The sequence below is a fragment of the Stegostoma tigrinum genome, chromosome 2 (genome assembly GCF_030684315.1).
Source record: "Stegostoma tigrinum isolate sSteTig4 chromosome 2, sSteTig4.hap1, whole genome shotgun sequence".
NCBI classification, from domain to species: domain Eukaryota; kingdom Metazoa; phylum Chordata; class Chondrichthyes; order Orectolobiformes; family Stegostomatidae; genus Stegostoma; species Stegostoma tigrinum.
In genome coordinates, this window is record NC_081355.1 from 112,729,534 (window position 1) to 112,755,638 (window position 26,105).

General features: G+C 40.9%; 1 protein-coding gene across 1 annotated transcript in view; it reads left to right on the top strand.

Moving 5' to 3' along the window:
• The window catches only part of nmt2 (N-myristoyltransferase 2), a 55,154-nt gene extending 31,468 nt beyond the window's left edge, over positions 1-23,686 (top strand). Inside the window, exons 7-12 of the mRNA XM_048555429.2 lie at positions 1,416-1,586; positions 3,228-3,336; positions 4,477-4,647; positions 8,124-8,291; positions 9,735-9,872; positions 22,090-23,686. Coding sequence (XP_048411386.1) covers positions 1,416-1,586; positions 3,228-3,336; positions 4,477-4,647; positions 8,124-8,291; positions 9,735-9,872; positions 22,090-22,110 — 778 coding nt within the window. The 3' untranslated portion in view covers positions 22,111-23,686. The remainder of the gene's footprint in view (positions 1-1,415; positions 1,587-3,227; positions 3,337-4,476; positions 4,648-8,123; positions 8,292-9,734; positions 9,873-22,089) is intronic.
• Positions 23,687-26,105: the final 2,419 nt, after the last annotated feature.

Genomic DNA, 26,105 nt, shown 5'->3' on the forward strand with positions numbered 1-26,105 from the left:
TGCTCTGGTCCATACTCAATCCATTGTCGCTGCAGGACACAGCCTGCACGTTCACCTCCCACCACACAGTTTCCAGTCACAACCCGACTCCTTAGGTATTGTTAAAAGGGCAGGGAGTGGAGGGGAATTACTGCAGAGGAGAGAGAAGAAGAAAGGTAAAGGGAATGGAGTTGGCGATCAAAATGGAGCTCTGAATGGAGCAACTTACCCTGCCATCCACTCACCAGAAGTAAAACTAATTTCATTAGGTTTTAATTAAGTAACAGAGGGTAGACAGTGGTAATATGGTTGTCTAGTGTGCGTGGATGACATAGACATTTGATAAAGTTCCACATAACTGTCTTGTGAGAAAATGTAGAACTTTATGATGTAAGAGGGACAGGAGCAACATCGACATGAAATTGCCTGAGTAACAAGAAAAGATTTAACGCAGGGAAATGTGGAACCCTGCATTTTGATTGGAAGAACATGGAGAGGCAATACCCTCGGGGTAAGTATGTTCAATTTGTTGAAGGTGACAGGGCAGGTTGAGTGGTTAACAAATCATGCAGGCTAATGGTGACTATAAATGAGAGCATTGGTGAGAAAGCAAAGAAGTTAAGGCATTGATTCAGTTTCAGTTGGAGTACTGGATCCAGTTTTAAGCACCACTCTCTGAGAATGAGGTGAAGGCGTTCAAGAGTGTGCAGAAAATACTTATAAGAATGGTTTCAGGGAAAAGGAACTTGTGCATGGATAGATTAGGATTAACTTGAGTTGTTCTCCTTGGAAGAGAGAAGCTTGATGCGAGATTTGATAGAAGTGTTTGAATTCATGTAGTGTGAAGAGAGCAAGTAGAAAGAAACTGTTCCCATTGGCTGGAGAATTGAGAAAACAGGGCACCAATCTAAGGAGAAGCAAACGTTAGCTTGCTGTCTCTGCATGGTTGCTGTCTGACCTGCTCTGATCTCCAGCATTTGTTGTTTCCACACCAACGTAAGGAGATTGGTAAAAGAAGCAGTGATGACGTTGCTCAATACATAGTTGAGAATCTATAGTGCATTGCCTGAATGTAGCGAAAAAGGATTTAATCCTGTCTTTCAAAAGAGATTTAGGTAATTGTCTGAAGAGAAATTTACTGTCATATGGAGAAAACTGAGTTGTTCTTTCAGTAAACTGGCACAGGTTTGATGGACTGAATAGCCTCCTACTCTGCTGTAACCATTCTAATGATGTAAATGATGCCACTGAGTATTTCCACTGAAGAACATTACTCTAACATGGTGAAATGAAAATGTATATTGTATGTTGAAACTTCTATTCAAATATTTATCATAACTGTGGTGAAGGCGCTAAGAATCTTTATGGGTCTGTTTCCTAATGCTTTCTTTTTATGTTAGATGCATAATTTAGTGTTTTCTAATTATTTCTGTCAGCGAGAAGAAGATGGTTGAAATTAATTTTCTTTGTGTGCACAAGAAGCTGCGGTCAAAACGTGTTGCTCCAGTTTTAATCCGTGAAATTACACGAAGGGTGAATTTGGAAGGGATCTTTCAAGCAGTGTACACAGCAGGAGTGGTTCTTCCAAAACCTGTAGCTACATGCAGGTAGCATGTTATTCTTGTTAATATAAACTACTCTTCGTAAATTAGTAAGAAGTGGTACATCAGCACGTTTGTTAGAGCTAATATAATTAGTCTTAGACTCCTTTGTCTGCATACAAGTCATTAATTTTATGTTTAGTAGTTTATTAATAAATGATGGAATTAACATCAAGCATTTCGAAGTGAATTACTTTCTGAAGTGCAGCAGTTGTTATGTAGACATATTCCTCTATCAGTAGTCTCAGACAGACAAAACATGAATAAACCAATCTGTTTTAAGGTACAGATGTTAATTAGTGAAGCAACCTTTAAATGAGCAAGACCAGGAGTATTTGGCTCTGTAGGAGCTTAAATGGTCACCAGAACAGACTTAAATATTTAATCTGAAATGTTGCACCTCTAACAGTGTATCACTCCCTCACCACCCCAAAAGAGTGACAGTCTAGATAATGCATTCATCCCCCGATATGGGTTTCTGATGCGCTGCTACTAACAAATAACAGATAATGCTGGCCAGTTAACTTAAGATCTATCATTGGGAAAATTTTAGGCTGTTACAAAAGATATAATAGTAGAGTATTCAGGAATACATCAAGCATAATCAACAGGGTTTTATTAAGGAAAAAACACGCATGACAAATTTATTAGAACTCCTTGAGGAGGTAATAAACAGGATCGAGCTAGATAGAGCAGTACTGGATCACCCACAGAAAGACAATAAGACCTGTAGGTGCTCCGTGTGATCCAACCAGCTATGCCAGTGAATATCCAGAAATGTTATACCATATAAATTCAACACTGTGCCATTGGAGTAGAAGATTAGTGGTTCTACCATCAAAGGAAACAGCTAACATAAAGAAATCTCTTTTACTCGGGTCAAGGGTATCAGTATTAGGGGATAGGGACTGGTAGAGAAACTTGACCACAGTGAAGGTGTCAAGGTCTAAATAGATAAAACTTTGCAAGAAGGAAGGCTTATCCCTGGGGAGCAATTATTCTGGAGCAGATATGGAATGTAATGGATTGCAAAGGGAATTAACTAAATATCGATTATGAAAGTTACAAGTCTGGCCAGAGATGGTTTAATCTGTATTTCTTAAGTTGTGCAAGGTGGCTTGGGTGATTTGCCTTAAACTATTAAGAAACGCTTGAACCCTGGGCGGCACGGTGGCTCAGTAATTAATTAGCATTACTGCCTCACAACGCCAGGGACCCGGGTTCAGTTTCAGTCTCCGGTGGAGTTTGCACATTCTCTCCGTGTTTTGCTTAAGTTTCCTCCGGGCATTCTGGTTTCATCCAACAGTCCAAAGATGTGTAGGTTAGGTGGATTGGCCATGCTAAATTGCCCCTAATGATCAAGCTAGGTGGGCTAATCATAAAAAATGCAGGGCTGTAGGATGGGGTGGGAGAGTGAGAGTCTGGGTGGGATGCCCTTTGGAGGGTCAGTGTGGACTCATTGGGCCAAACGGCCTGCTCCCACACTGTAGGGATTCTTTGATTCTAAAATTCACTGCTCAGCAGCTGTGGTCAGGTTTTGAACTTAATTTACCTAATTAAAAACACAGATCCTATAATTCTTGTGAAAACTTGCATTGATGTTAAACTGTCAATGAATATTATTTAATTTAAATCTAATATTCAAAGGTATTGGCATCGATCTCTAAACCCTCGAAAGCTGGTGGAAGTGAAGTTCTCTCATCTCAGCAGAAACATGACCTTGCAGAGAACCATGAAGTTGTACAGGTTACCAGATGTAAGAACCACAAACCTCATACTTCCTAAAATAAATACTGTGGAAATAGTGAAGCCCCTTTCGAATTCACTTCTTAAATGCCCCTTTCCTACAGTATTTGTTTCAGTGTGGGAAGAATTGGGACAATTTCAGATCAATAATACTTTGTAATGTTATCCATTTTAAATTGTATTTTACACTGCATTGTTTGTTTTATCAAACTATTGGGTAGAATGATTCCTTGTCACTGATATAATTCCCTTATAAAACATGTGCAGTGGTGCACTTGTTGGAAAGTTAGTTTTAAAATTTAAATATTAACATTCTGCTAATTGTCAATAATGGCTATGAACATAGAACATAACAGCACAGTACAGGCCCTTCGGCCCTCGATGTTGTGCCTACCTGTCCTACCGATCTCAAGCCCATCTAACCTACACGATTCCATGTACGTCCATATGCTTATCCAATGACGACTTAAATGTACCTAAAGTTGGCGAATCTACTACCGTTGCAGGCAAAGCGTTCCATTCCCTTACTACTCTGAGTAAAGAAACTACCTCTGACATCTGTCCTATATCTTTCACCCCTCAATTTAAAGCTATGCCCCCTCATGCTTGCCGTCACCACCCTAGGAAAAAGGCTCTCCCTATCCACCCTATCTAACCCTCTGATTATTTTACGTGTCTCAATTAAGTCACCTCTCAACCTTCTTCTCTCTAACGAAAACGGCCTCAAGTCCCTCAGCCTTTCCTCGTAAGACCTTCCCTCCATACCAGGCAACATCCTAGTAAATCTCCTCTGCACCCTTTCCAAAGCTTCCACATCCTTCTTATAATGCGGTGACCAGAACTGTACACAATACTCCAAGTGCCGCCGCACCAAAGTTTTGTACAGCTGCAGCATAACCTCTTGGTTCCGGAACTCGATCCCTCTATTAATAAAAGCTAAAACACTGTATGCCTTCTTAACAGCCCTGTCAACCTGGGTGGGAACTTTCAAGCATCTGTGTACATGGACTCATATTGCTACAGTTTGGGTTTACCTAAAGGTAGGGTAGACTGATGGTGTAAAGGGAATCCATACAGCTTTTTGGTTAGAAGTAGCAATACCAAATTCTGTTTATCATAATGACAACCCTGCTATTTTTTTTTCTGCTAGGCCCCTAAGACCACAGGTTTGAGGCCAATGGAGCAAAAGGACATTAAAAGGGTACAAGAGCTTCTCTTTAAATATCTAAAGCAATTTGAGCTTGCTCCCGTGATGAGTGAGGAAGAAGTGGTCCACTGGTTATTGCCACGTGAAAACATTATCGACACTTATGTGGTGGAGGTAATGCAATTCTGTTTCACTGTATGCATAGTGATGCTTTGTTTTGAAAACAAAATATAATAAACTTTTCATCCACTCCTCCATCCCTTGACAGTCTTCTAAATGAACATTATATAGTCACATTGGTCAAAAGCCTTCTATCACCCATGAAATTTAATCCAAGGACCAATCATGGTCTTTGCAGGGGTAAGGAAAGAAATACTTGGTAACAAAAACAGAAATTGGACCTGAAGCGTTAACTCTGTTTTCTGTCCATAGCTACTAACAAACCTTTGCAAATTTCTGTTTTTGTTTCAGGTTTCCAGCAATGGCAGTTTTTTTTTGTTTCTCAGGGCTGTTTTTTAAAAGAAAATCTTTATAAAAGCTAATCAGAATTTTATTTTATTGAATTTGTTTTTCAAACTAATAATTTTTAGTTTAAGTATTTAACTTATCTTATAAGGTAGCCTTATTGTGCTTCACAGGTAGTATTTAAATTAAGTTCATAAAGTTTGTTCAGAGTTTGATTTGTTACAAAAACTTAGGCAAAATTTAAGTTCATGCTGAGGATACTGGCAGAAAAGGACGCTATGTCACTGAATACATAGGAACGCATACATATTTAACATAGCAATATGCTCAATCTAGCTTTGGCAACATCTTTTAAAAATGTTTGACACAAAATGTGGAATATTCTTGCCAAAGAATGTGCTTTTTTTCACATTCTTGCAAGTATTACAATGGTAATGGGAGGAATCACTGACAATCAAGCCCTGCTTGTTGGACTGGAGTTATTCGTGGATAGTGGTGATAGTATCTGGGCTGCAGTCTGCAGGTTATGATTCTGAGTATGACAGTTTTAGGCTGTCGCTTGACTAGTCTGTGGGTCAGCTGTCCTAACTTTTGTGCTTTCCCCCAGAGGTTGGTAAAGAGGATTTGGCAAGATCAGCGGGGTTGTGTTTCGCACTACTGTTTCCTGTCGGTGCCGGGGCTCCATCCGGGTTCATTTCTTTGTTTAGATTTTGTAGCAGTTGATACCACTGAGTAGCTCATGATATCATTTCTGAAAAAAATTTAGAGTCAATCACATTGCTTCATCTTGAACATGATTGTAGTTGTAACTAAAAAATGAGCTCAAGGTGTTTGAATAATCTTTGGCCGCCATTGGCAAATTATCAGGAGGTGAGCGCGATAACTGAGGTGGTTGCCTGGTGCAGTTGGGGACCTGATTGATCCCTCAGTTGTGTGGGTGAAATGTACTACCAGAATGAGATATGCTTCCTGTATACAATATGGCAGTTGGGAGGCTGGCAGTCAGGTGCTACTGTATAATTTAACCCTTAAAACCTATTCTTTTGCATCTACATTGCACCCTCTCCAAAGTCACTTTGTCTTTCCTGTCAAATGAACTCTGATCAAGGTTCTGTACAACTGTAAAATGACTACTTCTTTGTATTCCACACTCATTGAGATAATTTCATTAGCCTTTTTAATTGCCTTTGTACCTGTTTGCTCACTTTTAGTGATTTGTGTACTTGCTTTCCCAAATTGCTTTGCGCACACTTGAACACTATTTGCCCCACCGACTTAATCTGTCTAGTCCTAGTGCCTTATGGCACAGTGGTGGTGTCCTTACCTCTGGACACAAGATCCTGGTTCAGATCCCAACTGCCATACAGTTGTGTCGAAAAGGATGGATTAAAATAACTATCTGTCTAGTCCTCTGTGACTTCCTGCCCAATCTATACCATTTAGTGTCCCTCACAACTTGATATTTGTACACTTTAACAAATAACACTCTACTACTTCATCCAGTTCATGAATTAATAGTGTAAAGAACAGATCACTGGAAAACACTCCTCGGCTGTTGCCTCCAATTATAGATGTGAGTTTGCTCGCTGAGCTGGAAGGTTAGTTTTCAGACGTTTCGTCACCATTCTAGGTAACATCATCAGTACCTAGAATGGTGATGAAACGTCCGAGAACTAACCTTCCAGCTCAGCGAGCAAACTCACATCCAGAAACTCAAACTGAGCTACAAATCTTCTCAAAACTCACTAGCCTCCAATTATAGTTCAGGTGCTTTCTCTCCACTTCATCCCAATCAATTCTGATGACAGGATAGAGATGTTTAGGGGAAAATTAAACACTTTTGTTTTCAAAGTTGTTAACTTAGAAACAATGCAGCATGGGTACAGCCTGGGAGTATAGAGTCAACCATCACGAAATTGCTGGAAATTAATGTTTAAATCTTAATATTATCTTCCATAGTACCGTGTTCTGCACACTGTTGAGCAAGTAAATAACCAGCCATGTTGTCTATTAGCATTACCTTTGAAAGCACCATGAAGGCGTTTAAGCTTTTTATTGAGTTTCCTTCCTTCTACATGCCAATAGCTAATTTGAATTGGGAATCGAGGTGATTCGATCTCTAGGAAACATAAGAGGGTGATGCTTCTTTAAATATCTCTGTTTCTTAACACATTTTTTTAGTTAAATTGTCTGTCTGGCAGATGATACAATCATGCCCAGTTCACTTGCAGTTTTACATTTCTGAGCTAATGGTCCTCCCATAAAAGTGAAGCTGGCTTAATTTTTAACCAACCCTTTAATCTACCCTTCTACACATTTCTTCACACTATTGTTAAATTAATTTTTAGGTATGAATAGTTTCAAGCTTTAAAGAGTTCATGTAGAATAGGTCTTCTTAAAACGTCAGTAGTAAGTCTTAAAATTTTTGGTAAGGCTGGGAATTTGATCTTTTAACTACATTTATGTGCTTTTCATAAAATATGGAGGTAACATTATACAGTTTAATTCTTGTTCATGTTCGGTTTAGATTAGTGAATGGTTATTTGTGGGTGATATCAGGAAATCGTTCATGCAAAGTCATCATTGTATGGAAGCAACTACTAAATAAAATAGCAGAGATGAAAATCCTGGAGGCAGTGAATACTGTAACATGTAGATGGTAGAATGGTTTTGGATGGCTAAATTTGAATGGGCTGGATCAATTAGTTTTACGGCTAACTGTTTCATTACTGACAGTATCTGGTCAAATCTGACAGGTGCATGAGGTCTTTGGGACTAAATTCAAAATAAGTTGTTCTGACGTTGAATACGCAATGGTGAGACCCACTCTGGAATTTGGGGTGCCCCTAGCTTAATAAAAGTTGAGATGTATTACAAGGGGTTCCAAGAAATTTTCACAATGATTTCATGCCTTGTGTGCGCTAATGTGTAAAGAGACACTGAACTTATTAAACCGAGTTTCACTGGAAAAAGAAACTGACCTAAGACTTACATACGCCTTCCAGATAATAGAGTATCATTGAAGTGAACTTAAACAAATTACTTAATTTGGACAATGAGCATAGGATTAGAATACACTATAGTTTGTATGTTACAGTCTCAATTTAGTTCAAGTTACTTTGATTTTTTAAAAAAAATATTTCTTCAGTTGGCCTTCGTAAACAACTATTTATTTTTCTTTTCAGGGTCCTAATGGTGAGCTGACAGACTTTGTGAGCTTCTACACTTTACCTTCCACAGTTATGCATCATCCTGTTCACAAGAACCTTAAGGCTGCCTATTCCTTTTATAATGTTCACACTGAAACCCCATTAATTGATCTTATGAATGATGCACTAATAATTGCAAAATCGGTAAACTTTTCTGATATTTATCTCTTGAAGTGTAAACAGTGTATTTAAAACCATTACAGCGTAATAAAATCACAATTAACTGAATTACAAAGATGTTTTGAGCACATTCATGAAGTTTTGGCATGAATTGTTCACATGGGTTGTCCTGAACAGCTTTGTAGTAAAGTGAAGTGATGTAATTAATAGTGTTCGTTTCTAGAATAACTAACATAAGGTGAAATATATGTTTGAATTACCTGAAATTGAACATGGTCTCAAATCGTCAGCTACATTTTGATGGAAGTTCAACTCTGTAAACTCTGCTGATTCCCACATGACTAAAACTTCTAACTGTACTATTCAGGAGACAGTTTTTGATGTGCCTTCATATGTGAAAGAGGAGAGTTAAAATTTTGATATTTAAATATTTCCTGACTCTTTGGGGGGTGTAAAAGTACATTCTAAAGTTGCCTTTCTTTGGATTTCCATTTAAGACTTATTTGAAATAACACAAAGGCTGAGTGCTATGGTTTGAAGATACCTGTACATTTGTACTTATTGCTATAAACATCTCACTCAATATATTGGTGTTGCAGAAGTTAGTATCTATGATTAGGGAAGAAGCATTCAGAGCAGTTTCTAAACAGTGGATAACTGCTGGTACAATGTGTTTCAGTGCCAATGGTCAGGTGACAATCATAAAATTTACAAACCCCTGAATCTGTTACCAATTCAGACAAGCATTAATCTGATGGAAGAGAGAAGTGAACTTTAACGGAGATATAGTACTTATTTGAGATTAGGTGAAGCATGCTTAGGCTATTATCCTGTACATTAAAGAGTAGCCTGCTGGCGACTACTCTCTAGATAAATACAAAAAAGAATATCTGTTTAAGTGAGCCATGAGTGTAAAGCAAATGCATACTTGGCGCAATAGGACTGCCGTCTGGTAAGAGTCAGCATTTTCAGGACAAGTGTATAATTTTATGCTTACTAGATACATATTTCTAATTACATCCTCATAGTCCAGGATAGTATTTAATTTCAGTAATTATACTGAATTACTATTTCCCTTGAAATGATGTTAGTAAGACAGAATGAGAAAGGCCTGTTTAGGAAGCAGGAGAGAGAAAATTCTTCTCTTATCCACTCAACAATGAGATATTTTTAAGCTCAAGTTGAAAAGCAGCAACTCACTAGTATTATTGTCACAACCTTACCCTGTTTTCTGCTTTCTTCCTACATATGATTATTTTTGGACTGTTGGCAACTCTCATGTCTCCTGCTAAATAGTTATTTATCAATATTTTTTTAAAATTGTGTTGTTCTTGTTTGGCAAGTGAAGTTATTCTGACGGCATGCAAGAAAATTCTTTACCGAGAAAATAATTTATGATCATTTTATTTTTCTGGTACTGTCAACTCCAGTTTTTTCCTAATGAATATTCTGTTTTCCCTTTTACAGAAAGGATTTGATGTATTGAATGCACTTGATCTGATGGAAAACAAAACATTCCTAGAAAAACTAAAATTTGGCATAGGTGATGGTAATTTACAGTACTATTTGTACAATTGGAGGTGCCCAGATATGGAACCTGAAAAGGTGAGAAACATTTATATCTTTATTGTAAACACTGAGACCATTAGTTTTTGGACCTGTACTAACCTTTCTTTTTGTCTGTCATGGGGTATAGGGATTGCTTGCAAGGCAGTTAAGAATCAGTCACGTAACTACCTGTCTGGAGTCACATGTAGACAAAACTGGGTAACGGTAGCACATTTTCGTTCCCTGTAGGTCATTGGTAAACTAGATGGGTTTTGCAGCAATCAGTGATGGCACCATTATTGAGACTACCTTTCATGTTCCAGATTTTTTTAAATTTATTGAATTTAAATTCTGTGGTGGCATTTGAACCCATTTCCCCCTACACCTTTCACCTGGTCTTGTCATTTTCTCGTACACTGATATTACCGTTTGCTGCTGTCTCTCATGATCTCCCCTTCCAATACTTGCAATTATTCACCTTATCAAAATGATAATTTTCCTGATTTCACCATTAGCTTCCAAGTGTGCTCTGGCGGCCAGTTTCAGTCTTCCAAAGATTTTAGATGGCTAAATGTTTTATTGCCAACTTTGTCCTTCAGACCCAAGTTCAGAGTGCAGAGATAGCCGTTTCCTCATTCGGCATAATGAACCAAGGAAAACTTGTCCTGTGAGTTTGGATGTTCTTTCCACACTGATGAAGTTTACCAGGCGTTGGGCGGATAAACCTGGAAAGAGAGTGGAAGCTTTTTACTGTCAGTGGGAGCTAGACACAGTATTGTGTGGTTAAGATTGTTAGAAAAATTCATGAAGCCAAAAACAGCATTCACCCCTCGTACATGATCCACCCCGTGTGCATGCTTTCAATGCTCCATCATGCTAATCTATGCCACTTAATGCCCTGAATCCACTCTCCCATGACCCTATGCCAAGCCATCGTGCCACTCATTCCTGTGGCCCTTAATGCCCCTGTTCCGACGCTGGGTATCCACTCAAGCTCAGCATGCCAATTCACCAAATAACCGTGACATCCAAACTGTGGGAGCCATGCTAAAATAAGTTGTCCGTTGATTACATTACTATTTTAAAAAGTACACATTGATTTTTAAAAGAATTCAGTATGTTGAAATTCCCTCAGTTAACATCTTATGAGAACACACATTCACATTCCAGATTCTTTGACCGTTTCACAGCTCCAGCAGGACCTTTTAAGTGTGTTCCTGAGTTTGAGAGTAATCTTCTTAGTGTTTAGTGCACACAGGGAATGGCAGGAGGGTGGTGCTAATTCGCTGAATCTGCTGGTTGCATGAGAAACACTGCTGGCAACTGGGAAAAGCTCAGCTCGCTACTACCACAAGATGAAAGTGTACTTTAAAAATGAGTAGCTAGGACTGCTTGTAAATACTGTGTCAGCAAAGTTTTAATTAAAACAGGAGAGGGAGATGGGCAACCAAACAAACTGTTCCCAGAAACAAAAACAGAAGTTGCTGCAAGAGCTCAGCAGGCCTGGCAGCATTTGTGGAAAGAAATCAGAATTAATGTTTTGGGTCAGGTGACCCTCTGAATACAGGCCCGAAACATTAACTCTGATTTCTCTCCACAGGTGCTGCCAGACATGCTGAACGTTTACAGAAATTTCTGATTTTACAGTATCCACAGTTCTTTCAGTTTTTAATCTATTTCCAGAGCTAGGAGACCTACTTTCGCACAGATAAGTCAGCCAGAGAGCCTTGGTTAAAGTCTTCTGTTAAAGTTCCAATTGCACCTTTAGGATTTCCGACAATTGAGGTTGTTGACTTGCTTATTGAGCTGGCTTGTTTTTGTTCAGACGTTTCATCACCATGCCAGGTGACATCATCAGTGGAGCCTCTGATGAAGTAATGTTATTCTACTCTGTTTGGAATTTATACTGTCCAATCCATTGTGATGAGTACTGTTATTTACAGTTTTGATCTGTATGGATTTGTATATGCAGTCCAATTCTGTATGTTTGTTGATTGAAGTATGGGTGGGGAACCGTGCCTCTAGGAATTCCTGTGCGTGTCTATGTTTGACTTAGTCTACTAAGGTTACCTGTCCCAGTTAAACTGATGGGGAAATCTTCGCCAGCTGACCAAGCTGTACCCGTGAACAGCTTCACTTACTCCACGAATGTCTCAGGAACCAGGTACTGTCCTGCAGCATGAAATACAAACCTATTCTCAACACGCCACGGCATACAAAATAACTGAACAGAATGGACACAGAATGCTATGAGCAATGATTAATGATGCCACAATGGACTCCACAAGTATGAACAAGAAATTGTGTGCCAAAAATCACAGTATATAAAGTCTACGGACCAGCAATGGAATACAACCCTAAAACAGGCCATCACCATCAACACAAATCAAAACTAAGAGACACAAACTACAGGAGAATCTCACCAAACTGATCCACCACAAAAACAAGAACAGCAACAAACTGGGCACATGGATAAGAAACCTATCTGACAGACAGCTCACAGAAACTGAGAAAGATGTCCTGTTACACGGCCTAAACTATAACCACAAAGATGCAAACAGAACAGACTTCATGGCCGCTCTGGAGGATACAGTAAAATACAACAAACTCACGGACAAAACACAAGAAGCCATCCAACAAACTATAATCCCCCCACTACACAGAAGGAACAAAGGGAACAACCTGAACACAGCAGAGAGAAAAGCACTAGATAAACTCAGGAAAGACAAGAACATCATAATCTGCCTTGTGCTCCCACAAGGAGCTCGAACAGTTCATCCACTTCACTAACACCTTCCACCCCAACCTTAAGTTCACCTGGACCATCTCCGCTACCTCTCTCCCCTTCCTGGATCTCTCTATTTCCATCTTGGGCAACCACCTGGAAAAGGATATCCATTTGAAGCCTACCAACTCCCACAGCTGCCTAGAGTACACCACCTCTCACCCACCTTTCTGCAAAAAGGCCTATTCCCAATTCCTTCGCCTCTGCCACATCTGCTCCCAAGATGAGGCATTCCACACCTGGACATCCCAGATATCCTCATCCTCATTTTTCAAAGACCACAACTTCCCCTCCCACAGTGGTTGAAAACGCCCTCTACTGTGTCTCTCATTTCCCACAACTCATCCCTTGCACCCCCTCCCCGCAGTAAGAATGAAAAGACAATTCCCCTCGTCCTCACGTACCACCCCACCAACCTCTGGATCCAACACATCATCTTCCAACACTTGCGCCATCTGCAATCCAACCTCACCACCAAAGACATTTTTCCCTCCCCACCCTTTATCTGCTTTCCGGAGGGACCACTCTCTCAGTAACTCCCTTGTCCGCTCCACACTCCCCTCCAGCCCCACCGCCCGCAGCACTTTTCCCTGCAACTGCAGGAAGTGCTACACCTGCCCCTACACATTTGCCCATTTCAGGCCCTAAGAAGACCTTCCACATCAAACTATGTTTACCTGCACATATGCTAATGTGGTATACTGTATCCACTGTACCCGTTGTGGCCTCCTGTACATCGGGCAAACCAAGCCGAGGCTTGGGGACTGCTTTGTGGAACACCTACACTCGGGTTTTCACCAAACAACTGCACCTCCCAGTCACGAACCATTTTAACTCCCCCCTCACATTCCTTGGATGACATGTCCATCATGGGCCTCCTGCAGTACCACAGTGATGCCATCCGAAGGCTGCAGGAACAGCATCTTATATTTCGCTTGGGAACCCTGCAGCCCTATGGTATCAATGTGGACTTCACAAGCTTCAAAATCTCTCCTCTCCCAACTGCATCCCAAAACCAGCCCAGCTCGTACTTGCCTCCCTAACCTGTCCTTCCACCTATCCACTCCTCCCACCTCGAGCCCCACCCCCATCTCCTACCTATTAGCCTCACCCGGCCTCCTTGACCTGTCTGTCTTCCCTGGACTGACCTATCCCCTTCCTAACTCCCCACCTACACTCTCCTTTACTGGTTCTAACACCACCTCCTTGACTTGTCTGTCTCCTTTCCACCTAGCTTCTCCTTTATCCATCTTCTATCCGCCTCCCCCTTTCTGTTGTCTCAGATTCTCCAGCATCGGCAGTTCCTACTATCTCTGTAACATCATAATCCTACCAGCAAACAAAGGGCGCATGACCTTCATTATGAACAAACCAGACTACGTTAAGAAAGCACAGACATTGTTTGTAGATACAAGCACTTACCAAAAGGTGGCGATAAGACCCGACACCGCAGCTAGGTAATAGGATCACCCAGGCACTGAAGCGACTAACGAATGCAGGGCAGATAACCAAGACAGACTTCATGAGAATGAAACCAGAAGGCTCAAACACCTCCCACTTTTATGTACTTTAGGCAGTTCATAAACCAGATATCCCTCTCAGACCCATTGTTTCCCTACCAGGCACACCTTCGCACAAACTGGCCAAGGACCCGCACAGAGATTGAAACACCTAGTTGATGGATCACCTCATTTTATCCAATCAACACAAGATTTCCTCAATACCCTCGAACACAAAAATTAGCAACAACAAGGTTACGGTATCCTTTGACATCAAAGCTTTATTCACATCTATTGGCATCCCACTAGCCAAAGAAACAGTGGCCACGTTGAGAGGAAATAATAGCCCCACCAGCAAGGACAACACACTTAAATTACTAGACCTCTGCCTCACCGCACGTTTTGTTTTTAATGGTCAAATATACAAACAGATCAATGGTACACCAATGAGATCACCCATCTCAGGGCTCCTCGCAGAAGTAGTCATGCAAAGACTAGAACACATCACCCTCCCCCACATTCAACCTAAACTGTGGATCCCGTAAGTAGATGACATATTTGTCATCATTAAATACAACAAACTAGAAGAGACCCATCACCTCATCAACGACGTATTCGGGGGTGGGGGGGGATTAGATTCACAAGGGATGAAAAAAACCAACAATCGTCTTCCGTTTCTGGATGTTAAAGTAGAACAGTTGACAATCTGGGAGTTCCAAACCCAGTATATAGAAAAGCACCCCATACAGATCAAAACCTCAACTTCCACAGCAACCACTCCAACGTCCATAAACAAAGCTGCGTTAGGATGCTACTTAAATGGGCCAGGACACAATGCAATGCTCCAGAACTATGCTGTGAAGAGGAAAGAACACTTATACAAGATCCTTCAAACAGATATCCTTGCAACTTCATCCACAGATGCCTACAAAACAGACGATGTCAGGAGGAAACAGTATGACCTAACACAGTGACCACACTACCCTACGTAAAGAACATATTGGAACTGACAAGAAGGCTGCTAAGACCACTAGGAATCATGGTGGCCCACAGCCAACCCACAGCAAATACTCCTAAGGATTAAAGACTCCATTCCCACAACGTGCAAAATGAACATGGTTTATAAGGTACCACGCAACGACAAACATTACACCGGACAGATAGGAAGGAAACTGGCCATTGGGTTACACTAACATCAGCTAGTAGCAAAATAGCACAATGAACTCACCTTAATATCAATACACTGAGACAATGAAGGCCATCGGCTTAACTGGGACAAGGTAGCCCAAGTCAAACCTCGACATGCACAGGAATACCTAGAGGCGTGGTTCTCCACCCATAATGCAATCAACAAACATATAGAATTGGGCCTCATATACAAACCCATAAATCAAAATCGTAAACCACAGTACTCCCCATAACCGACTGGGCATTATTAATTTCAAACAGAGCACACAATTTTTTTTAAGAAGTAGGCATGATTAAGGTTTTGGCAGTTGTATTATGTTTCTTTTTGATTTTTCTTCTGTACAAGCTCAACCAGCAGGTAACTCGCCTCTTGAGTTTAATCCAGTACCCACTCTCACTTCCAACAGATGTTGGCTCTGCTTGATGTTTTGTTCTCTGAAGTTCTTGAAGTACTGAAAGTGTTTGTTCGCAAGGGATAGGTGTTTCATCAGTAAATGGCATCCTAGTTTGTACCATTGGAGTGTTTGCCAACTTCTTTCTGCAGATGAGATATTCAGGTATGAGACAAGCAACATCTCCTGTCCATGACACTCCAAAGGCAAATAGCTCTCATTACACTTGCTTCAAATGTTTCAGCGACTGAACTAACAGAGGAATTGCCTCTTTTCACAAGAAACATATCCACTTCGTCTTTGAAACTAAGACTTAGATAAGTGGTGTAAGTAAAAAGAAAAATCCAAAAATGTTCACAATAAAATCTGTGCCAACATGGAATTGTATCTAGGCAGGCAGGCCATTTCAGCCATTTAAGTTGCATGCCCCTTTACTGCACACGTCCATTTTCTTCTCATAATGAATGTTTGATCCTCTGCATGTGCAAACACTGAATGTTCACTTATGGTAGGTGCTGAATTTCCTGCATGCACAGCATCAGAAGTCACTACTCGAGGCGGAGCTGCTTTTGATCTTGCAGCACTCTACTCATGTTGCCATCTCAGTGGTTGAAAACTTAAGGAGCCATGGCAAATTTCTGTGGTACATCTTTTGGAGGGTACGTACTGCTGGTACTGAGCATTGGTGGTGGGGGAAGTGAATATTTGTGAATGTGGTGCTAATCATGCAGACAGCTCTGTCCTGGATCAGATCATCATTCTCGATTGTTGTTGGAGTTGTATTTGTCCAAGCAATCCATCAGGCTCTTGTCTTGTAGATGATAGACAAACTTTGGGCGTGAGGGGCTGAGTTAATCTGCAGAATTCCTAGACTCTGTAGCGATAGATTTTATATAGCTGTTCCAGTTCAATTTCTGGTCAGTGGTAACTCCCAGGATGCCAATGAATGTTAACTTTTAGATTCTCTTTTGTTGGAGGCAGTCCTCACCTGGCGTATGATTGGTGCATATGTTACTTGCCATTTAACAGCCGAAACCTGGATAGTGCCGAAGATTTGCTGCATTTGGACAAGGGCTACTTCAGTAATTTTGGAGCTTCAAATGGTCCTGAACATTGTGCAGTCATCAAAGCAGTCCCAATTCTGATCCTGTGGTAGAAGGAAGGTCACTGTTGAAGCAGCTGAAGATGGTTGAGCCAGACACTACCCTGAGGCGCTCCTGCAGACATGTCTTGGAGCTAAGAATGACTAACCTCCAGTAACCCCAACCATCATCTTTTTAGAGGAACAAATTACTGCAGATGCTGGAATGTGTAATGACAATAACAAATGCTGGAAATCACAGCAGGTCAGATAGTATCCATGGAGAGAGGACAAACTAATAATTTGAGTCTAGATGACTTCTTCAGAGTTGTCATGAAGTGTGAAGGGGACAACATTTATGGTGTCATTTTGTGGGGGTGGTGTTGGGATAGTTGGTATAGGGTGCAGGTGGAGAAACGATGCTGATAGTTCAGTTTACGTGATTAAGTTCTAGACTTAATATTGAGTTCAACACCTTTTTAAATTGTGAACCGTTTCTTCCCTTTCTTTTAGCTGGTTATCATGTTCTCCTCTCTCTCCTCTGTCCTCTGCCCCACCCCCCCAACCTCCCGAGTCTAGTTAATGTCAGATCTGGCAGGAGACACATTCTGCCATTCTCACATTCTGATCAAGTTTTCGCATCTGAACAACCAGCATCTTTTCTCCAGCCGCACCCACCACCCCCACAATGCCCATCACCCAATGCTGTCCCCTCCACACTTCACTTCAGCTCTGATTAAAAAGTCATCTAGACTCAACATGTTAGCTTCCTCTCTGTCTAAGGACACTGTCTGACCTGTTCTGATCTCCAGCATTTGTTGTTTTCAGTACATCTTCCTTTTATACCTGGTAGGACTCCAACAAATGGAATGTTTCCCCCTCCTCTATTCCTATTAGCTCAAATTTTGCTAGATTGACTTGATGCCACATGGTCAAATACAGCCTTTCTGTCAAAAGCAGTCAATCTCCCTACCATACTGAGTGTTACTAAGCAAGTTTGCTGCATGATTGCACCAATGATGATATCTTCCATTGTCACTGTCGTTGCTGTACTGGAACAGCTTGGCTAGGGGCATGGCACGTTCTGGAATGCACTAATGCAGGAATGTTATCAAATTCCATAATCTTTGCAGTATCCATTGCCTCCAGCCATTTCTGTACACCACACGGAATGCATCCTATTCTCTGGAGATTGCTTTTGTGATGTTGGAGACCTCTGGAAAAGACCAAGATAGATCATCCACGCAATACTTTTGGCTGAAAATTGTTGCAAATGCTTCAGCCTCATTTTTGCACTGATGTGCTGGATCTCCCCATCATTAAGAATAGGAGTATTTGTATTGACACGTCCTCCAGTCAGTTATTTTATTGTCCATCACCATTCATGACTGGCTGTAACTGTACTGCAACACTTGTTTCTTTATCCTTGGGTTATCAAAATCCTTAGCTCTGTTACTTGCTGGTCCTACTGTTTGGCACACAAGTAGTCCTGTTTTCTAACTTCAAGCTGACCTTTTTTTTTAATGTATGTCTAGTGCTGTTCCTGGCATGCTCTGGACGCTTAATTGAACTAAAGTTGGCTTGGTGTAAATGGTAGAATAGGGAAATGCTGGGCCATGAGATTCCAGATTGTGTTGGAGTGCACATTCACCTGCTGCTGATGCCTGCAGTGCCTCATGTTTGCCCAGTCAAGAGATTCTGCTTTTAATGATGATTAGAAAAATAGAGATGAAAAATCTTTGTTTGCAAAATCAGGAATTAGGTTGTTTGGATCCAAGAAATAATAATGGATGCAGTTTACAGATTCCCTTACAGCACTTGCAGTGTGGGGCAGAGCATAAATCATGCAATAAGTTGCAGGTTTTAAGAATAATAAAACTTGGGTGTAGGGGTGAGTTTCTTTAATCTTCATATAGGCTAGGCAAACTAAATTTGAAATAGTATTGTTGAGGACAAAGTTCATAGAATACATACGTCGATTTCCAAATCATTTGCTTAATAACCTTTCACTGGGAACTTTTTGGAATGAGCAATAATAACAGAACAGAATTTTATATTGGGTTTGACAGTGATCTAATTAAATACCAAATTTAAATATTTAATCTGATCAAAGCAAACTGAAGATCTGAGGGATGAAATTGTTAAGGTAGATTGTGAAACCAGATTTAAAAATACGATACCAGATAGGCGATGGTAAATGTTAGAAGAATTAATTCATAGTTTGCAGCAATTATGCATTTCTTTTGAGGATTCAAAAGCTGATCTAACTATGGCTAACAAGCTACATTAAAAGAATATTAGATGGAAGAAAGAGCATAATACTGCCAAACATATTAGTAAATCTGAGGATTCACGTGAGTTTAAAACTAAACAAATGCTGACAAATGGATAAAAAAAATGAGATTAAACTAATTAAACATGTTGTAAAAACTTCTCTTTCCCTTTTAGTTTACATACCTAGAGATTAGTGAAAGTAAACATCAGTCTATCAGAGGCAGAAACTCAAATTATCATGAGCAATACAGAGTGCCAGAAATATTAAACAGATAATTTGGATTTGTGTAAAAGGATGAAAAACGTGATGTAGAAGTGACAAAAACCAAGGATCCACTCAAAGTGAGGAACCTTAGGATATTGTATTAATAAAGAAGTTGGGCTGAAGAAATTAATAGAACTAAAGCCAACAAGTACCTTGGACATGAGATAATAGGAACTGCAGATGCTGGAGAATCCAAGATAATAAAATGTGAGGCTGGATGAACACAGCAGGCCAAGCAGCATCTCAGGAGCACAAAAGCTGAAAGAATACACCTCCTCCCACCCGCCCTCCTGCAAAAATTCCATCCCCTATTCCCAATTCCTCCGCCTCCGCCGCATCTGCTCCCACGATAAGACATTCCACTCCCGCACATCCCAGATGTCCAAGTTCTTCAAGGACCGCAACTTTCCCCCCACAGTGATCAAGAACGCCCTTGACCGCATCTCCCGTATTTCCCGCAACACATCCCTCACACCCCGCCGCCGCCACAACCGCCCAAAGATGATCCCTCTCGTTCTCTCACACCACCCTACCAACCTCCGGATACAACACATCATCCTCCGACACTTCCACCATCTACAATCCGACCCCACCACCCAAGACATTTTTCCATCCCCACCCCTGTCTGCTTTCTGGAGAGACCACTCTCTCCGTGACTCCCTTGTTCGCTCCACACTGCCCTCTAACCCCACCACACCCGGCACCTTCCCCTGCAACCGCAGGAAATGCTACACTTGCCCCCACACCACCTCCCTCACCCCTATCCCAGGCCCCAAGATGACATTCCACATTAAGCAGAGGTTCACCTGCACATCTGCCAATGTGGTATACTACATCCACTGTACCCGGTGTGGCTCCCTCTACATTGGGGAAACCAAGCGGACGCTTGGAGACCGCTTTGGAGAACACCTCCGCTCAGTTCGCAACAAACAACTGCACCTCCCAGTCGCAAACCATTTCCACTCCCCCTCCCAGTCTTTAGATGACATGTCCATCATGGGCCTCCTGCAGTGCCACAATGATGCCACCCGAAGGTTGCAGGAACAGCAACTCATATTCTGCCTGGGAACCCTGCAGCCCAATGGTATCAATGTGGACTTCACCAGCTTCAAAATCTCCCCTTCCCCAACTGCATCCCTAAACCAGCCCAGTTCGTCCCCTCCCCCCACTGCACCACACAACCAGCCCAGCTCTTCCCCCCCACCCACTGCATCCCAAAACCAGTCCAACCTGTCTCTGCCTCCCTAACCTGTTCTTCCTCCCTCCCACCCCAAGCCGCACCCCCATCTACCTACTAACCTCATTCCACCTCCTTGACCTGTCCGTCTTCCCTGGACTGACCTATCCCCTCCCTACCTCCCCACCTATACTCTCTCCACCTATCTTCTTTTCTCTCCATCTTCGGTCCGCCTCCCCCTCTCTCCCTATTTATTCCAGAACCCTCACCCCATCCCCCTCTCTGATGAAGGGTCTAGGCCCGAAACGTCAGCTTTTGTGCTCCTGAGATGCTGCTTGGCCTGCTGTGTTCATCCAGCCTCACATTTTATTATCTAAGTACCTTGGACATGATGCCTGCACCTTAGAACTTTAAAAAAGATGGCTACAGAAGTAGTGATTGCTTTGTTTTCAATCTTGCAACATTCTGTAAATTCTAGAACCATTTGTGGCAATTGGGAAGTATCAAACAGTGCCATTATTTGAGGAAGGGGGGGAAAAAGGGAACAGTAGGTCCGGTGGCCAGAGCAAACACTTAGTGATAAGGAGCAAATATTTGATTCATGTAGATTTTCTTTTCCTGAGGATGTGATTGTTAGGGTGCATCAGGGAATTCATGAATATAATGTTTGAATTTTCAAAAAGTATGCAAGTAATAGTTAGATAAAATTAAGGTGATGGGGTAATATGCGCACATGGATTTAGGATTTATTAACTGGCAAAAAACAGGCTAGGAATAACCAGTCATTTTCAGTTTAGCAGGCTGTAAATATTGGGCAGCTACAAGGGTCATCGTTTTGGGCCTGAATTATTTACAAGCTATATTAATGACATGGATCGGGGCTAGAGTATTAATATATTCAAGTTTGCCACTGATACAAATCTTATGTAGGAAAATAAGCTGTGAGGTGGACACAGAGGCCACAAAAGTACTTAAGGATTTTTAATTTTTTACACGTGATTTGTGCATTTCTGGCAAGCCTGATTTTTTTTTTAAGCCATCTCTAATTACCCTGTTTTGTGTGCATGCTAGTGCACCACCGGAAAAGGCAGTCAACTAGTCAGCCACATTGCTGTGTGTCTGGAGTAATTTGTAGGACAGACCTCAAGCATAGCTGATGGCCTTCCCTAAAGGCCCTTAATGAACGAGATGAGATTTTATCCCAGTCGAGTGTTTCATGGTCATCATTCATTAGAGTAGCTTTCAATTCCAAACATATTCATTGAATTTAAATTTTCATCAGAAGTTCTGATGAAGAGTCACTGGACTCAAAATATTAACCCTGTTTTTGTTTCAGCTCTCCAGCATCCCCAGTTCCTTGTTTTAAATTATTCCAAATATTTACCACTTTTAATTTATTCATAATAACTTATAAAACATATACTTCTGGTTCTACCTTCTTGACCATTTTAAAAATTTATCTTCTGGCAAGTAATACCCTTAAAAGTTTCAATGATATTATTGTTTAATTATCAAATTTTTGAACTGTTGAGTTCAGATTTCTACAGCCTTCTCTAAAACCTGTCTATTTTCCCCCAACGTTTTACTAATAGTTTTGATTTTCTTTCCTGCAGGTTGGTCTAGTGCTACAATAGAACACTACTACTGCTGGAGAAGTCTCTTCATTGAAGCCCAGGGTCCAATATCATGCCTTTGTTTGGTGACAGTATTCTACCAGCTCAACACAGAATTCTGTAATAGGACCTAGTATTTGCAACCATGTTTTGCTTGCAACAGAATGGAGACAATTGATTCTTTATTTGGGATTTGATTTTACTGTGTGGTAAAGTGTTGCATTATTCCATGGTGTTTCTTGGAAATTTGAACCACTATGAATGTTACTTTTCAACTATTTGCAACCTAAATAAGATTTCTTATCAATGCCTAAGATGATTTTGAATGCACTTTTGTTAATTTCAAGAGGCTAATCTACATTTAGACATTCATGAAGAACATGTTGCTGCTATCTTAGGTAATGAGGAACTGGAGGCTTCTTTTGCAGAATGACAACTCAGTCTTTTGTACAGATGAAGTGCAGTAGTAATTGTGAAGAAATTTGTTATTGTTATATCCACTGGGTGGTCTTGTACTGCCAGACAGATTTATATTTATTGAACAGTGTTTTTTTTTAAGTGTTCACTGTAGGAATATTAAAAAGCCTATGGTGCAAGCTAATTTTTATCCATTTGTGTCATGTTGGAATAGAATGTGGGAGTTTTTGCAATAATTTGATAGTGCACATTCAGAATTTCCAGCAATGCAAGTGAATTGGAAAATGTCCCACTCTATTCCATATGCATCTGCAATGTCAACAATGCAATCTGGCTGCTCATTGATAGTGTTCATGGCTTATTTGTGAAAGAGGCTACATGCCCCACATTTTTAATGTAAAGTTGGGGCAAAGCTTTATTTGTCACTGTTAGTTTCTAAGCTTTTTTAAATGCCACCTGGCGTGGCCCAATAGCAGTGGTAAAAGTGCACACTTTACAGTTCATAGATCAGGGATCGATATCTTTGACATTTGAGATGGGAGCCTGGTTTGCGATTAAATTTCAAGTCTCTGGGCAAGCCACAACTGGAGTAACAGAGTGGGTGGCAATTAAGAGTAGCTGAAGGCTGCATATTGAGGTAACCTCGCAGATACATGTAGATTTAAAATATTAAAGTAATCACGATTAGAAATTTTCTCTTGCCAAATCTTTTTTTTCCAATCTCTACATATGAACATTTGGCTATTTCATTTTCTCCAGTGACCTTGATAATGGAGTCAAACATGTTTTTTTAGCATAAATGCACATATGAATACCTGACAATGAAACTAAATCAAAGGGAAATAATTTTTTTTAAAAAGGTGAAAGCTTTGTTTCATGTTGTGTTTTGCACAAATTATTTCGAGGAGGAGGATATGGGCCTTGTTTGTTAAAGCATGTTTAGCTGTTCAGCTTAAAACTTTGCCTGGTCAAATGACAGGTTGTGTACAGTTTACTATTATCGCTATGCATGCTTCACTGAAAAGGCCCCAAATGTGTGCTAAAATGACCTATTCCTAAATCAGTTCTGGAATGGTTTAAATGTTGCCAGAGAAAGAATGTACTTTTCTGATTTTAGTAATGTTTGAGGTCACCAGCATGACTGTTTGATGTCTGAATTAATAAAAGTCATTACAACTTTGCTATTACTTGTGCATGCTTTCGTTCCTTTAGTAATAAGTTTGACACTTTTATTTTCTCTTTAGAGCATATAAACTTCAGACAATTGAAAACATTAGTCTATCAGGAAAGCCTAATTTAGACACCATGTGTATGTGTTTCCAAATAGAATTTTTTCGAAGTCTCCCTTCAATACTAACTAACCTTACTGAGAAAGCAGATTGTGATCAGAGATAATGGGAACTGCAGATGCTGGAGAATCCAAGATAACAGTGTGTAGCTGGATGAACACAGCAGGCCAAGCAGCATCTCAGGTGCATAAAAGCTGACATTTCAGGCCTAGGCCCTTCATCAGAGAGAGGGATGGGGAGCGGATTCTGAAATGAATAGGGAGAGGCGGACCAAAGATGGATAAAGGAGAAGATAGGTGGAGAGGAGAGTATAGGTGGGGAGGAGATAGGTCAGTCCGGGGAGGACTGACAAGTCATGGAGGCGGGATGAGGTCATCCCTTCCTCCCACCTCAAGCTGCACCTACTAACCTCATCCCACCTCCTTGACCTGTCCGTCTTCCCTGGACTGACCTATCCCCTCCCTACCTCCCCACCTATACTCTCCTCTCAACCTATCTTCTTTTCTCTCCATCTTCGGTCCGCCTCCCCCTCTCCCTATTTATTCCAGAACACTCACCCCATCCCCTTTTCTGATGAAGAGTCTAGGCCCGAAACGTCAGCTTTTGTGCTCCTGAGATGCTGCTTGGCCTGCTGTGTTCATCCAGCTATACACTTAGAATAATCTGTTTTCTCAGATAACAGTGTTGACTTTAACCAATTTGAGTCACTTTGTTCTCCTGTATTTCATTTGTTGCAATTATTCCTGCTTCTCTCCCTCATTTGATCCTAACAGGGTTGTTTTGAAAAGGACATACTTGCCCATTCAGTGAGTGTTTAACTGTTTACATGTTGTGATCATAGGCACAATTGGACAAATTCACTCTTTTTTTTAAAAAAAGGCAAGTTTTATGGTATTTAACCTATTCTAAGTAAAATTAAGTTCCAACTTTCCTTTTCTGTCTCATCACCTTTGGTGGTCACTCCTGGTCAAAGCTAACTTGCTTCTGCACTGGGAGAAATACTGGGTTCTGCGGTGGGTGAGTAAGGCCGATCCTGGAGCCCAGACTCTGTCCCAGGTATTGTTTAAGGCAGGAGGATGGGACACACTGGATTGGTGACACTGGTTTCCTTTTATCTATCATGCTTGTCACGTCCTCAAAAAATTCCAATTCATTTATCAGGCATGATTATCCTTTTCATGAAGCCATGTTGACTCTGCTTGATTATATTATGTATTTCTAAATGTGCTGTATTATACCCTCTAAAATGAAATCTAGCACTTTCTCTGTTAAGATGTTAAACTAACTGGCCTATAGTTTTTTTTTTGTCTTTTTTTTCCCCCTTTTAATCAAAAAGGTGTTACATTAGTAGTTTTCTAGTCCTCTGGGAATTTTCCAGAAACTGTGGATTCTCGAAAGATTGTCACCAGTACATCTACCACTCTTAGGTACTTCATTTAATATCCAAGATACAATCCATCAGGTCAATGGGATTATTTATCCTTTTTCCTCATTAGTTTCCCTCAAATTGTTACATCCTTTTCATGTCATTTTCCTACTTACCTGTGTTTAGGAACAGTAACTTCAATTCCTTCACCTAAGTTATTTGTTTAAATCATAAAATGTTCCGGCCTCAGAAGGAAGGGTCACCGGACCCGAAATGTTAACTCTGTTTGTTCCTCCAAACCTGCTGAACGTTTCCAGCAACTTCTGTTTTTGTTCCTGATTTACAGTGTCCGCAGATCCATTTGTGTCTGCTTTGCATTTCCTGTTAATAAATTATCTTGCCGGATCTCTTAAAATCATACCAAGACCTTTCTCCATGGGCTGGATCACTTCCTGCCTAATTCATTCACTTCTACCAACAAGCACTCAAACAGACCATGTGGAAAGGAATAAGCCACTTGCAATTTATTGATGATCGCTTTAAGTGGGGAGGGACAGGGAATATGGAACTGTCAAGCAAACCATACACCCTTCCTTTACTTGCTAGATGAGAAATTCACCAATGGATTCTCTATTATGGTCTGCCACAAGTCACATTCATTATATCAATAAATGCCACATGCTAAGATTGGCCTTACTAGCAATTTCACACAAAGATAGATTAGATCCCTTCCAGTGTGGAAACAGGCCCTTCGGCCCAACAAGTACACTACCCCTTGGAGCATCCCACCGAACCCATCCCCCTATAACCCACACACCCCTGAGCACTACGGGCAATTTAGCGTGGCTGATCCACTAGCCTGCACATCTTTGGGCTGTGGGAGGACTCCCCGCAGACACGGGGAGAACGTGCAAACTCTGCGCAGATGGTTACCCGAGGCTGGA